The sequence below is a fragment of the Olea europaea genome, chromosome 10, assembly GCF_002742605.1.
Source record: "Olea europaea var. sylvestris chromosome 10, O_europaea_v1, whole genome shotgun sequence".
Lineage (NCBI taxonomy): Eukaryota > Viridiplantae > Streptophyta > Magnoliopsida > Lamiales > Oleaceae > Olea > Olea europaea.
In genome coordinates, this window is record NC_036246.1 from 12,846,083 (window position 1) to 12,861,845 (window position 15,763).

The 15,763-nt window shown below is 35.5% G+C and overlaps 3 protein-coding genes across 3 annotated transcripts; 1 reads left to right on the top strand and 2 right to left on the bottom strand.

Annotated features, from left to right (window-relative positions):
• The first annotated feature begins 3,446 nt into the window (after positions 1–3,446).
• On the top strand, positions 3,447–3,915 carry LOC111400304. Its single transcript, XM_023027720.1, has 2 exons — positions 3,447–3,585; positions 3,683–3,915. Exons 1-2 carry the CDS (start codon positions 3,447–3,449, stop codon positions 3,913–3,915), a joined length of 372 nt encoding a protein of 123 aa, XP_022883488.1.
• A 4,040-nt stretch (positions 3,916–7,955) lies between these two features.
• LOC111400305 lies at positions 7,956–9,173 on the bottom strand. The gene has a single exon (XM_023027721.1). The coding sequence runs from the start codon at positions 9,171–9,173 to the stop codon at positions 7,956–7,958; it is 1,218 nt and encodes a 405-aa protein (XP_022883489.1).
• A 2,110-nt stretch (positions 9,174–11,283) lies between these two features.
• Positions 11,284–14,603, bottom strand: LOC111402645 (ER lumen protein-retaining receptor-like). Its single transcript, XM_023031018.1, has 6 exons — positions 14,266–14,603; positions 13,425–13,624; positions 12,807–12,947; positions 12,639–12,719; positions 11,548–11,672; positions 11,284–11,332 (listed from the first exon to the last, which is right to left on the bottom strand). Exons 1-6 carry the CDS (start codon positions 14,570–14,572, stop codon positions 11,284–11,286), a joined length of 903 nt encoding a protein of 300 aa, XP_022886786.1. The 5' UTR covers positions 14,573–14,603.
• Positions 14,604–15,763: the final 1,160 nt, after the last annotated feature.

Genomic DNA, 15,763 nt, shown 5'->3' on the forward strand with positions numbered 1-15,763 from the left:
ATGCCAATTAACATGCTACTCATTTACGATGTTAGACCCGATTTTCCAATTTTAGCTAATTACCTCTCTTGAGTGAAATTAATCATAATTGATTGGTTTAACATACTATATCTCTATGTCGATTATAACCAAACAATCGTATTAAATTGTTGTGAAAATAGCTCATTGGATCACCTAGGGTTAGAGGTATATCTCTATCCACTACGCAGACCTAGGGTTCCTACCATTTTGTCTAAAATGTACAATCTCCTCTCAAATGATGTACACTTCACGAAACACATTCATTCATTGGCCACATAAATGAAAATGTAATAAATACAATAATAGAAACACATGAAATAAGCAACTTAACATTAAAGAGCAAATATTGAAAATCAATTAAAACTAGGTTAAACTAACACCATAAATCCCAACTCAATACTTAGCCCATGTTAAATAAATGATAATCAAGGAGAATATTCATCCAATGTATTACAAATATGGCTAAATAATGGAGAAAATAAAAAGATATAGATAAAACCCTTTTTTGTAGATTAGCTATGATTTTCCCCAATGCTTTGCTAAATCCTTTGCTAACTCCTTGAGTTTTATGTTGTATCTCCAAAATAACCAAGAAAAAGAAAAGGAAAAGAACATGAAAACAAAATAAAAAAGAAAGAAGAAGCAGAATCGTCCTAGGCAGAAGCTGCGTCTTAGAATAATGAAGCCGTCTGAATTCTGCCCAGCTGCTGTTTTTAACATTAAAACCTAAGGAAAATTGCAGCTTTGGTCCCTGAAGTTTCGAAAATAAGACAAAATGGTTCCCAAGATTCTTTTTAAATGAAAAAACGCTGCAGCGCCCAAGAATCTGTCCAGCAACCAAAATATAGAATTTTAGTCAATTTGCAGCTCAGTCCTTAGAATAATTGCACATCAAGTCCCTCAACTTTGATCTTGTACAATTTGGTCCCTAGATTTTGACTTTTCTTTCAATTATGCCCTCCATAGATTGCACCCCAAGGTTCTTCGCTTTTTAACTTGTTTGCCTTGGCCCAGAGTCACAAATGTTGTACGCTTTTAGTCCATTTTTCCTTCTTTTGCCTTGTTCTCTTTACTTGAGTGATTTTTTGTTTACAAAAGCGAATATTACACAATTGTGAGTAGAATTTCATTCATTTAATCAATAATTATATCAAGTTAAGTGTCCAATAAGTGTGTAAAAATACACTTTTCACACCCCCAAACTTAAGCTCTTGCTTGTCTCGAGCAAGATTATCTACCACATAATCAAGCAAAAGTGATAATAGTCAACACACTAAATAGCTTGCCAAAAATATCAATGAGTCTAAAATTGTATAATCAATTCACAAATATGCTCCAAATAATGCTAAAAAAAAAATAATTTGAGTTTATCCAATGTTCGATCGGTGTGTATGTGTATAGTCACTTTCAATTATCATCTAAATTAAGAAAAGTTGTCAAGATGGAAAAATCTTCAAATTGACTCCAACCTGACCCTCTGTGGTCAAATATTTCCTTTCCCACTCGTAAAATTTACACTCCTCAAATAGATATTCATTTCTTTCCTCAAGGTATAAATCTAAGGCTGCTCTCAATTCACTCATTTCTTTTCCCGCTCCAATTCGGTTGGGTCTAACTAGTAATATCAATCTCTAGTTATGTAATGATTCTCTACTAACGAGTACTTTCACATTCAAGTGTATAATAAACAATTCAAACCCACTAGTTATCTAAGTCCAAATATCAATAACAATTTTTTCTCTCTTTTTTTTTTCCTTTTTCTATTTAGCCGAATCTCATGTTTTACCTCACTCTTTTAAGCTTTCTTCTTGACCCTTGTAGCGAGTTTTAGGTCGATAACTCCCCGGTTGTTTAGGCCAAAGGGTACCGAGCTCCCCTACGGACTTAATAACTCGAGTAAAAAATGCTACGAAGTGAGGCCCAAGATTCAACAAGTACAATAATTTCATTTTTTTTAACACAACAAAAATGGGGCTTAGATCCCTAGCATACGGTCATTAACTAGCTTATACTCGGCAAAAGACACTCCACACAAACAACATGCACGAAATCACAAACTTCTAGATAATCTCCTTCACCGGCTCGACCACCCCCAAACTTATCTCACAATGTGGTAAAGTGAAAGAAAAGAGAATATAGATTGATAAAAATTTCCAAACAACTCACAAGTCACGACCTAGTTCAACCAATTCAAAAATATATCCTTCAATCAAAAAATTTTCACATCTAGATAACAATTAATCATGACTATTGTGCTCAAAGTAATCCAAAATCTCACAATCGATAAGCAATTTTTTTGAAAAAATTACGCACAAATAGCATATTTGGTCATGTATGTATAACTCATGAATCAATAACAATTTCAAACATCAAAACCATGCAAAGCCGGCAAGTCTATCTAACATATCAACACAATATCACCAATTCAAGCACAATCACCCCCAAACTTAAACCACACATTGTCCTCAATGTGTGCATAAATACAAAATAAGGAGAGAGGGTTGACGAAACTTCCCTGATTAGGTGTTTGTTGAAGGATGTTGTAGATGGATTTTTGGTTTATGACTTAGTGGACCATGCACCCCCAAACTTGTTGAGATCTATGGGTGGCTAGGACTTCAAAAAATTTGACCTACAAAAGAATTGTATTAATTCAAAATGTAATAACAAAAGTATTAATCACAAGTAACATAAACAAAAGTGTAAGGATAAGAAAGTTGGGTTGCCCCCAACAAGCGCTTGGTTATAGTCCCTAGCTCGTCTATAGGCCTTGTTCACTTCAAATTGGCAAGAGGAATGGAGGACTTCTCCTTAGAAAAATCACCTCCAAAGTATAGTTTCAATCGTTGCCCATTAACCTTGAAGTTCCCCTTTTCATCATGATGAAGTTCAATTGCTCTATGTGGAAAAATCTTAGCAATGGTAAAAGGACCAGACCATCTCAAGCAGAGCTTTCCGGGAAACAATCGGAGTCGAGAATTGTAGAGAAGAACTTGTTGCCCAACAAAGAACTCGCATTTCACAATGTGTTTATCATGTCATTTCTTTGTCTTTGCTTTGTAAATTTGAGCATTCTCGTAAGAGTTAAGGCGAACTTCATCTAGTTTATTCAATTGGAGCAATCTTTTCTCACCGGCCAATTTTACATCAAAATTCAAAGCTTTTACTGCCCAATAAGCTCGATACTCAAGTCCTACTGGGATGTGGAAAGCTTTCCCAAACAAAAGACGATAGGGAGACATACCAATGGGCGTTTTGAACGCGATACGATAAGCTCATAATGCATCATCCAATTGATTGGAAAATTGGATGCTCAATTTCCACAAAGGCTTCACCAACAAAAATTGGATGCTCAATTTGGAAAATTTTTGGAGGTATTCAAGAAGCTACACATAAACATTCCGTTTGCCGATGCATTAGCTCAAATGCCGAATTATGCCAAATTTATGAAGGACATTCTTTCAAACAAAAAGAAACTCGAAGAACATGAGACAGTAATGCTAACGGAAGAGTGTAGTTCTATTCTTCAAAAGAAGTTATCACCGAAAATCAATGATCCAGGAAGTTTTACTATTTCATGCACTATTGGAAATTTAAATTTTAGTAAAGCTTTATGTGATCTTGGTGCCAGTATTAATTTGATGCCTTTGTCTATTTTCAGAAAGATGGGATTGGGAGAAGCCAAGGCCACCACTGTATCATTACAATTGGCTGACCAATCAATTAAATATCCTCGGGGGTGTCATTGAGGATGTATTGGTCAAGGTGGACAAATTCATATTTCCAGCCGATTTCATAATTCTTGACATGGAAGAGGATCATGACATCCCTATCATTTTAGGACGACCGTTTCTTGCCACCGGCCGAGCTTTGATTGATGTGCAAAAGGGGTAGCTCATTGTAAGAGCCCAAGATGAAAAAGTTACATTCAATATCTTGAAGGCCATCAAGTATCCATTGGAATCTGATTCATGTGGAAAAATCTTAGCAATGGTAAAAGAACCAGACCATCTCAAGCAGAGCTTTTTGGGAAACAATCGGAGTCGAGAATTGTAGAGAAGAACTTGTTGCCCAACAAAGAACTCGCATTTCACAATGTGTTTATCATGTCATTTCTTTGTCTTTGCTTTGTAAATTTGAGCATTCTCGTAAGAGTTAAGGCGAACTTCATCTAGTTTATTCAATTAGAGCAATCTTTTCTCACCGGCCAATTTTACATCAAAATTCAAAGCTTTTACTGCCCAATAAGCTCGATACTCAAGTCCTACTGGGATGTGGAAAGCTTTCCCAAACAAAAGACGATAGGGAGACATACCAATGGACGTTTTGAACGCGGTACGATAAGCTCATAATGCATCATCCAATTTCTTGGACCAATCTTTTCTAGAAGCACTCACCGTCAATTCAAGAATCCTCTTCAACTCCTGATTCGAAATTTCAACTTGGCCACTAGTTTGGGGATGATAGGGAGTGGCTACACAATTCTTTACTCCATATTTGGTCTATACGGAGTCGAAGAGGCAATTACAAAAATGTTTACCTCCATCACTAATGATAGCTCAGGGGTGCCATAGCGAGAGAAAATATTTTTCTTTAAAAAGTTTACTACCACCCGAGCATGATTAGTGGGCAAAGCCACCGCTTCTACCCACTTTGACACATAATCAATCGCTACCAATATGTATTGATTTGAGAATGAAGGAGGAAAAGGTCCCATAAAATCAATACCCCATACATCAAAAATTTCCACCTCTAATATAGAATTCAAAGGTATTTCATTTCGGTTGGAAATATTACGAATGCATTGGCATTTGTCACACTGGAGACAAGAGTGTGAGCATCTTTGAATAATGAGGGCCAATAAAAATCGGATTGAAGTACCTTTGATGCAGTTTTCACGGCCCCGAAGTGACCGCCATAGGGTGAGGAATGACATTGTTCAAGGATTTGCTCCATTTCATCTTCCGGCACAAATCTCCGAATAATTTGATCCGAGCCCCGTTTGAACAACAAAGGATCGTCCCAAAAATAATGCTTGATGTCGGCAAAGAACTTCTTCCTTTGTTGGTAAGAGAGATCCGGGGGAATGATGCCACTAGCAAGAAAGTTCACATGGTCCGCATACCATGGTATATGGGTGGCTTGTAGAAGATGCATAATTTGCAAGAGTTGTTCATCGGGAAATACCTCATTTATCTCCCCATCCACCACCTCTTTGGTTTGCTCAAGTCGAGACAGATGATCGGCAACAACATTTTCAATCCCTTTTTTATCGTGAATTTCCAAGTCAAACTCTTGTAGAAGAAGGACCCATCTAATTAACCGAGGTGTGGCATCTTTTTTTGCTAGCAAATACTTAGGGCTGAGTGGTCTGTGTAAACAATCACTTTCGATCCAATAAGGTAAGATCGAAATTTATCAAATGCAAATACCACTGCGAACATCTCTATTTCAGTAGTGGCATAGTTCAGTTAAGCATCAGTCAAAATCCGGCTAGCATAGTAAATAACATGCAAGATTTTATTTCTCCTTTGCCCCAAAACTGCTCCAACGGCATAATCGCTTGCATCGCACATAAGCTCAAATGGTAAATTCCAATCCGAAGCTACAATGATAGGAGCCGTGATGAGTTTCTCTTTAAGAGTGTTAAAAGCGTGGAGGCACTCTTGAGAGAAATCAAATGGAGTGTTCTTCTCAAGTAAGGAGCAAAGTGGCTTTGTGATCTTTGAGAAGTCCTTAATAAACCTCCTCTAAAATTCGGCATGTCCCAAAAAACTCCTTATCCCTTTCACCGAGGTAGGTGGAGGTAATTTCTCAATGACTTGAATTTTTGCCTTGTCAACCTCTATCCTTTTACGTGAAATCCGATGGTCGAGAACTATGCCTTCCTGGACCATGAAATGACATTTTTACCAATTGAGTACTAAATTTGTCTCCTCACATTTTTTCAACACCATCTCTAAATTGCTCAAACATCTGTCAAATGAGGTCCCAAATATCGAGAAGTCATCCATAAAAACCACAATACATTTCTCCACCATGTCGGAAAATATAGCCATCATACACCTTTGGAAAGTGGTGGGTGTGTTGCAAAGTCCAAAGGGCATCCTTCTATAAGCAAATGTACCATATGGGCATGTGAAGGTAGTTTTCTCTTGATTCTCTGGGGCTATAGAAATTTGATTATAGCCTGAATACCCATAAAAAAAAAATAATGAGAATACCCTGCTAACCGCTCAAGCATTTGATCAATAAAAGGAAGAGAAAAGTGATCCTTCCTTGTAGCCTTGTTAAGCTTGCGGTAATCTATGCATACCTTCCAACCGGTCACGGGTCTAGTAGGTATAAGCTCATTATCCTCATTTTCCACAACCGTGACAACTCCTTTCTTTGGCACCACTAGAACGGGGCTCACCCATGCACTATCTGAAATCGGATAAATAATGCCCGCATCAAGCCACTTTACCACCTCGGCTCTTACCACTTCTTTCATGTTGGGGTTCAACTGCCTTTGATGCTCCACTGATGGTTTGAAATCATCTTCCATAAGGATTTTGTGCATGCATAGTGAAGGACTAATTCCTTTAATGTCTGTAATAGTCCAACCAATGGCTCCCTTGTGCTCCCTCAACACCCGAAGTAACTTATCTTCTTCTAATTCATTTAAGGAAATAGCAATGATAACCAGAAGCATAGATGACTCTCCCAAATAAGCATACGTCAAATGAGATGGAAGAGGCTTCAAATCAAGTACAGGTGCCTAACGAAGAGATGGCAGTGGTGGTGAAGAGCTCTTTTCCAAGTCCTCATAATTTGGTGCTCTCTTATAAGACCGAGAAGGTGTAGCATCCAAATAGTGTAGCATATGCTCAACTTCAGGATCTTCCTCTTTAATAGCCGAAGGACAAATAAGACATGTTTCTAGAGGATCCTTAGAAAGCCTGTAAAAAGACTCGGCAACCACATGATCAACAACATCCACTCAAAGGCATGAATCAGATTCCAATGGATACTTGATGGCCTTCAAGATATTGAATGTAACTTTTTCATCTTGGGCTCTTACAATGAGCTACCCCTTTTGCACATCAATCAAAGCTCGGCCGGTGGCAAGAAACGGTCGTCCTAAAATGATAGGGATGTCGTGATCCTCTTCCATGTCAAGAGTTATGAAATCGGCTGGAAATATGAATTTGTCCACCTTGACCAATACATCCTCAATGACACCCCCGAAGATATTTAATTGATTGGTCAGCCAATTGTAATGATACAGTGGTGGCCTTGGCTTTTCCCAATCCCATCTTTCTGAAAATAGACAAAGGCATCAAATTAATACTGGCACCAAGATCACATAAAGCTTTACTAAAATTTAAATTTCCAATAGTGCATGAAATAGTAAAACTTCCTAGATCATTGATTTTCGGTGATAACTTCTTTTGAAGAATAGCACTACACTCTTCCGTTAGCATTACTGTCTCATGTTCTTCGAGTTTCTTTTTGTTTGAAAGAATGTCCTTCATAAATTTGGCATAATTCGGCATTTGAGCTAATGCATCGGCAAACGGAATGTTTATGTGTAGCTTCTTGAATACCTCCAAAAATTTTCCAAATTGAGCATCCAATTTTTGTTGGTGAAGCCTTTGTGGAAAGGGAATAGGAGGTACATAGGCTTTGACCGGTATTGGAGCCTTTGATGTTGATGGTTCCGGTTCTTCTTCAATTAGTGTCTCATCCTTTGGATCGGGTTCTTGCATAATCTTTTTTTCTTCAATGAGTGCCTTATCGGTTTGACCCTTAGGGCGTGTCACCGTGATTTCGGGCAATTACACCCCACTTCTAGAGGCAATAGCTTGTACATTCTCCCTTGGATTTGTTTCAGTGTTGCTAGGCAATGCCCCCTGTTGCCTTTCGGAGATAAGATTGGCAATTTAACCCACTTAACATTCCAAGTTTTTCAAAGAGGCATCATTGCGTTCTTGATATTGCAATTGATGGTTTGCCAACTTAGCAATGGCCTCTTCCCAACCTTCTTTTTTCTCTTGTGGCTTCGGGTTGAGCACATTTTGATTATTTTCATAAGAAAAGTTCAGATGATTTCGCCAACCGAGGTTATAAGTTTGCGAATAAGGATTGTACCCTTGGCGTTGAAAGTTTTGAGTATATGCCACTTGCTCGGTAGATGCTGAACCACTACCTATCAATGGACAACTCGGGCTTGGGTGATTTGCTCCACAAATATCACAAATAGGCAGAGATTGTACCATATGAGCGAAATGAGAGCTCGAGGTAGATGTAGAAAGTCCTTCTACGTTCTTTGCTAGTGAGTCGATCTTTGCTAGAACCATTGAGAAAGCTTCAGCATCTCGAACTCCACCAACCCCTCTTTGTAAACCTCTCTCCGGCCATTTAGCACTTTGTTCACTCATGACCTCAAATAGATCATATGTTTCCCGAATACTCTTCTTCTTGATCGAGCCATTAGATGATGAATCCACATTTGAACGGCAAGAAGGAGTCAACCCGGCATAAAAATAATTCACTTGTTGCCCCATTGTGATTCCTTGATTTGGATATTTTTGAAACATATCCTTGAACCTCTCCCAAGTCTCATGAAAGCTCTCAAATTCAGATTGTTGGAAAGTGGTTATGTCATGCTTGAGTTTGGCTACTCGGGCGGGTGGAAAGAATTTGGTTGTGAATTTTTGAATAAATTCCAACCAACTATTTATACTTCCTAGTGGTAAAGTCTCAAGCCATTCCCTTGCCTTATCCTTCAATGTGTGAACAAATAACCTCATCTGGATCATCTCCACATTTACGCCTTCATATTTAAAATTTCCAACATTCTCTATGAATCGTGCAACATGTGAGTGAGGATTCTCATCAATCCTTCCATAGAATGGAATGGTATTGGAGAACAAACTAATAACATCCGGACGAAGTTGAATGTTTGGATGTCCATATGGAGGGTAGACAATACTTGATTCATTCTCTACTACGGGTGGGTTCATAAAGTCCCCAAATAGCATATCTTCCTCATTTACAATAGGCTCTTGAGCTCTACCTGCTTGGTTACCAAAACCCAGTGGAATGCCACCTCGAGGAACATTTTCCGGTTGAGCATTATGTTCCAAATTACCCCTTTGGTGTGACATCTCAATCAATTGTTGCCTTTTCAATTCCCTTTGTTCCCGTCGCCTTCTTCGAAAAGTTTTTTTATCAAGCTCGAAAAGATCAAAACTTCTCGAACGAAGCATGCACCACCAAAGACCTAAGGAAATCAAAATTAAAAGTTAATTACACTTTAAATATATAAAAGTTAAGCAAAAGAAAAAAGAACAAAACTTGTAAAAATTAGAATCAACAAAAGATGAAAATTGAAATAAAACATTTCCCGGCAACGGCGCCAAAAACTTGTTCGCTAAAATACTACCGCAAGTGCACAGGTCGTGTTCAAGTAATGAAGTGGACCTTTTAAGTCCAAATTGTCGATCCCTCGAGGAATGTTTACTTTAAATTACACAACTTTAATCAATTTAATTCTAACAATGAAAATAAACAAACACACAATAAAGAGTTGATTTTAGAAAATAAGGAAAAACATACTAACAAAGAAAATAATAAAGTCTTGGAAATTTCGGAGGAAAAGTGGTTGGGATTCATGGTTTCATTTAACCGTCGCCTAATCAATTTCTCCACATGCCAATTAACGCGCTACTCATTTACGATGTTAGACTGATCTTCCAATTTTAGCTAATTACCTCTCTCGAGTGAAATTAACTCTAATTGATTGGTTTAACATACTATATCTCTATGTCGACTACAACCAAACAACCGCATTAAATTATTGTGAAAATAGCTCATTGGATCACCTAGGGTTAGAGGTATATCTCTATCCACTACGCAAACCTAGGGTTCCTACCATTTTGTCTAAAATGCATAATCTTCTCTCGAACGATGTACACTTCACGAAACACATTCATTCATTGGCCACATAAATGAAAATGCAATAAATACAATAATAGAAACACATGAAATAAGCAACTTAACATTAAAGAGCAAATATTGAAAATCAATTAAAACTAGGTTAAAATAACACCATAAATCCCAACTCAATACTTAGCCGATGTTAAATAAATGATAATCAAGGAGAATATTCATCTAATGTATTACAAATATGGCTAAATAATAGAGAAAATACAAAGATATAGATAAAATCCTTTTTTGTAGATTGGCTATGATTTTCCTCAATGCTTTGCCAAATCCTTTGCTAACTCCTTGAGCTCTATGTTGCATCTCCAATATAACCAAGAAAATGAAAACAAAATAAAAAAGGAAAGAAGAAGCAGAATCGTCCCAGGCAGAAGCTGCGTCCCAGAATAATTAAGCCGTCTGAATTCTGCCCAGCTGCTATTGTTAACATTAAAACCTAAAGAAAATTGCAACTTTGGTCCTTAAAGTTTCGAAAATAAGACAAAATGGTTCCCAAGATTCTTTTTAAATAAAAAAAAACGCTGCAGCGCCCTAGAATCTGTCCAGCAACCAAAATACAGAATTTTGGTCAATTTGCAGCTCAGTCCTTAGGATAATTGCTCATCAGGTCCCTCAACTTTGATCTTGTACAATTTGGTCCCTAGATTTTGACTTTTCTTTCAATTATGCCCTCCATAGATTGCACCCCAAGGTCCTTCACTTTTTGACTTGTTTGCCTTGGCCCAAAGTCAAAATTTTTTACGCTTTTAGTCCATTTTTCCTTCTTTTGCCTCATTCGCTTTACTTGAGTGATTTTTAGCCTATAAAAGCGAATATTACACAATTGTGAGTAGAATTTCATTCATTTAATCAATAATTCTATCAAATTAAGTGCCCAATAACTGTGCAAAAATACACTTATCAATCTAAATGAAATCTATGACAATTCAAAGCTAACATTCTTCTTTCTCCTTGAACAAAAAAAAAACAACTGTTTAGTGCATCTCTTCTGTAGAACGGGGACAGTTATAGTCATATCGATCTGCAACGACGAAATAATACTACAAGAAATCTCTAAATACATTACAAGAATCTTTCTTAAGGCCAAATAATCAAAAAAATATAGGGTAACACTGATGCCTAGAGAACAGGTCAAGTGTGCTAAAAATAATATATATATCTCTTAAAACTAGATGCAATTCTCCACTATCCCATAATTGGCAGCAAAATTGTCGTATCTCAACTTGTAAATGTTCGTTGATAAAGGTTCGTTCATTTACAAAGTCTTGTAAGTCACACTACGCCTGAAGGAAGACGTAGTACAACATGTCCGCCAAGACGACTGCGAACGCCAAAAAGAAAAACGCTTTTTGTTATCACTATTTGAGATATTAGCTTAAGTAAAAGTACGTTTTTGAACCCAAATATATTGTAAAGTAACTTCTAAAAAGCTAAAATACGTTCGTCCAAAAAAAAAAAAAAATGATCGGAAGCAACATTTAATAGCCAAACATATATTTTAAAATAACTTCAATGCGATAAAAGCTCACACCCTACCTCTTTATATAGTAGTAGCAGAAATCAGCCATAATAAAAGTTTGGACAAGTTCTGAAAGGAGAACCAACGAAGGCCATAATCCATGACCTGAAGCTGTTATTAAACGTCCCTGAGTATCAACTACCTGCATTCATGGAAAGTAACTCGTATACATATTATATATGGTCCATCGGGCTCTATAATACATTGAATATACAGTATACAATCACATCATGAATATACTTCTTGTATAATTAGGGGGTCCAAAATACAATATTATAGTTCTTCTTGCATTGATATTTATTCTAAATTATATGAGTTTACTTGTCTTGACAAATCTATAATATATTAAATATTACATCAAGTGAGAATGTTTTTTTTTTTTTTTTTGATGATTTTATCCCTATTACAATTCAATTATTTTAATAATGCCTTACTTTTCATTTTTCAATATGTAATAAATATTACAAAATCATTGCCATGTATGAATTTCATGTTACTAATTCCTAATTAATTAATATTCACATTAATCTATACTCAATGAATCTTGATTTATATGAATTTAGAGTTATTGTAGATAAATTTATTTCTATTTATATATCTAGGAATTTTAATGAGTGTTTAAATTTATGTATTAGCAATTAATTTTTAAGTAAAAAATGTAATATAAAATGGTTGCTTATTTGTAATATTTCGTCATCGCAAAAAAATTGAATTATACAAATTAAATTTTGAGAGTACAAATTCTCTTAAATTTTTTATTCTGAATTTTATCTTCTTTAGTTCATTTGAGACTCATCAAATCCTCCAAACCAATTGATATCAAATATTACTTTTACAGCACTTTTAAAATATTTCAAAATAACGCTCAATACATATTCATCTCTAACCAATTATTTTATAAATATAAAAAGTTCCTTATAATGGAAGTCCAAGGAAGGCAATGACCAAACAAGAAGATGAACATGCTCATATGTTTGCTCCTTTACTTCAAAACTAACAATATCAAATCGAGTCCCAAATGAAAGTAAGATAGATGGGTGTCTACATACCACAAAATGATGAAAAACACGTATATAATATTTTTCATGCAGTATACAATATAAACTACCTGGAGTATCCAATAAGCGGAGCTTAGAAACCTCGCAACTCCTAGTGCAAAAACATAATGAGCGGTGAATGGCTCAACAATCTATCAAATATGAGACGATACAATACATAAAACAATTAGAATGAACCCGTTAAAAGTCGTGTGGGTCATATAAAAGACCTATTTTACCTTTATGTTTTGCATGAGGTGAAGTTGAGGGAGAACTGAAACAGCTTCCATATACACACAGAACGCCCAGCAAATACGGTTAAAAGTATGATGCCTTGTCAATGGATGGATAGCTAGAGATAGTAATGCACAAGGTATAACCTACATTAATAGGAAAAGGAAGAAGTATCACAAATCTCAACCTTGAACTCCAAAAAGAAGTAACTTATAGTACTTTACATTTCCCACCTTCGTTAAATTAACCTAATAAGAGCACGTTTGGCCAATAATGAAAAAGTAAAATTTACTAGAAGTAACTTTGTGTAACCAAACATTTTTAAATAACTCATTTTTCTGTTAATTTAAAAGAATAAAAGTTAGTTACTTTGAAAAATCATCGAACCGTTACCTTATTTTCAACTTTCATCAATATTTACTTGTTATAAAATCTTACGTATTTACTTATAAGTATACTTTTTAAGTGTAACCAAACATGCTTAAGTCATTTGTAGGAGACACTTTAAAGTAGGCCGATCGTACTTCATGCATCTTATGATGGAAAGAATGGAAATGTTTACATATTAACCATTAACTTGGAAGAAGGAAATGGATTTGAATTTCTAAAATTGGAAGACTTACCGTATAATAAAGACCAAAAGTGTCTTTGTCATCCATGTAACTCGAATTTAAATTAAAACGAATCATATAAATGACCCAACCAGTCGTAACTAACGTAGCAAGATCGAGTAGCGTATGTATATCATACTCCATAACAAAGCTGCAGTAGAGTCGAACAGCTAAAAATATAGCCGTTAGTTCTTGGGATTTCAGTGAAAGACCTGATAATCAAGAGAGAACTGAAGAACCAAATAGTGCAAGTGAAAATTAAAGGGAAACAGCAATAATTGGTAAACTAAATATAGATACTTTCCACATTTTTAAGGGAGCAAATTGTAATAGATTAAGCCCTTGTTTAGTAGAGATTAAAATCACATTTTTAGTAGATTTTAATAAAAGTCGATAAAATATGTGTTTAGAAGTTGCGGGACAAATAAAATATGTGGTTAAAATTAATTATTGACTATAATCTAAATTTTAATTTGTACCAAACAGGGGCTAAGTCCTTTATTCCTACATCTGAGAGAGCACGTAGAAATGAAAGAAAACCAAGGATACAAATTTATAGTCATTCAATGTCAATATGAAAGCTACATCCATTAGCCATAGACCACCCCCACTATTCCTCCTAAGAAGTTCATAATAATCTTTCCCAAACAAGGCTTAATGTGGAAATTATATTCTCATAGGATACTAAAATTTAACTCGTGACTAGCTTTTCTTGCTCAGTGTAACATATACAAACAAAAATATTTAAAATATCAATTAACCAAATTCAAAGTTCACCATATATGGATACACAACTAAGTATCGACATGCATCTAACATTTTTCCCATCAGACAATCTACAAATTTTTATTACCGGCGCAGGTTTTCTCTTGGGTGAGTTTATAAATGAGAAGGGAAATGCCGATTGCATGGACGGCCTCAGCAGCGACGAAAAGTTTATCGTGGTCGTGAACTACGAGACGAAGGAAGACAAGAGTGGTCAACACGGCGGCCACCGCCAGAAACACCTTGGCCTTAGGCGGCTGCCGCTTAACCCAAGTCGTAACCGTCTTGATCGGCTTCTTCGGTGTGCTCCTCATTATTCTCTCCCTCAAAACAGAACTCCGACTAGTTAGAGTTTCCATATCCATGTTCTGATTCAGTTTTCGATCAATAAACATTTACAGATACGCACAGTGTGATTGATTTATGAATATTTTATCCCAAAAATAAAAGAAAGAGAGAAAGATTTCGATGTAATTCAAGTGAAATCAGTTTTGCTTGGTGTACCATTTACTATTAATTTTAACAACAATTAAAATAATTAATGAAATCAATTTTTACACCTCACACAACGTCAATCATGATGTACATAGAGAAGGTACAAGTTGAATAATTCAAATGAGATCGAGAATCCTTGAGAGTGTAACAGTTTCAGAAAAACGAGGGAGTAGTGAGTACTTGTATTTGGATTGGTTCGCATACACTACCAGATGTATATATAATTAAGAAAAATTAGGCTGAGATCCTCAATCTTTTACATATTGTAGTTATGGGTTTTAATTTTTAAATCTTCGAAAGATCTTCAACATATTTAAATCATTTATGTAGATCTCACATATGGAGATCTGTCAATGTGGACGTTAAAATTGCATGCATTTCATGTGATTTTAAGAAAGAGCAATCTAATTTTAAATGATTTGACATTTTTCACCCTCTTACATAAAGTCATTCACAATTTTCATCTCGTAAGAACTTAAATTTCATGTCTGAATAATTTGGGACTCACAATAAGTGAAAGGTTGAAGAATGCAACCCGATTTTCCCAATTGCACCAATATGCCTCCTACTAAGTAGTTGTTATGAACTTTAGAAAATGAGTGAGTTCGTTCTTAATTTTTCACTATAATTGTAGAATCAATTTATAATAACATATATAATCTATCTATAAATTCATTACTTTGTCATGTATTTTTCGTGAAAATTTGTCTCACTCTAAATATTTAAATAATACTTTAAGTTAGAAAGCAAAACATAATTTCATAAACTCATACATGTGAGGATCACATGCCGATTTAGTGGAGATTTTAACTATTTATGTACCCTATTCCGTAAAATAATATCTTTTCTAATCGACAATGAAATTGAGACAAGTGAGTATGTAGAGAATACTTATGGGGCTTCAAGACGAATTTCTCTAAAGAACTCAGGGACGGATCCATGATTGGATCCAAAATCGGGCTACAAAAATTCAATCAGGGCTAATATACGAAAAAAAAAATTTACACAAAAAAACTATTTTTACATGGAAAAAGTGAAAATTTTCTTAACAAAAAAATTTTTTTTGGGCCTTGGGGAGGGGGGGGAGGACT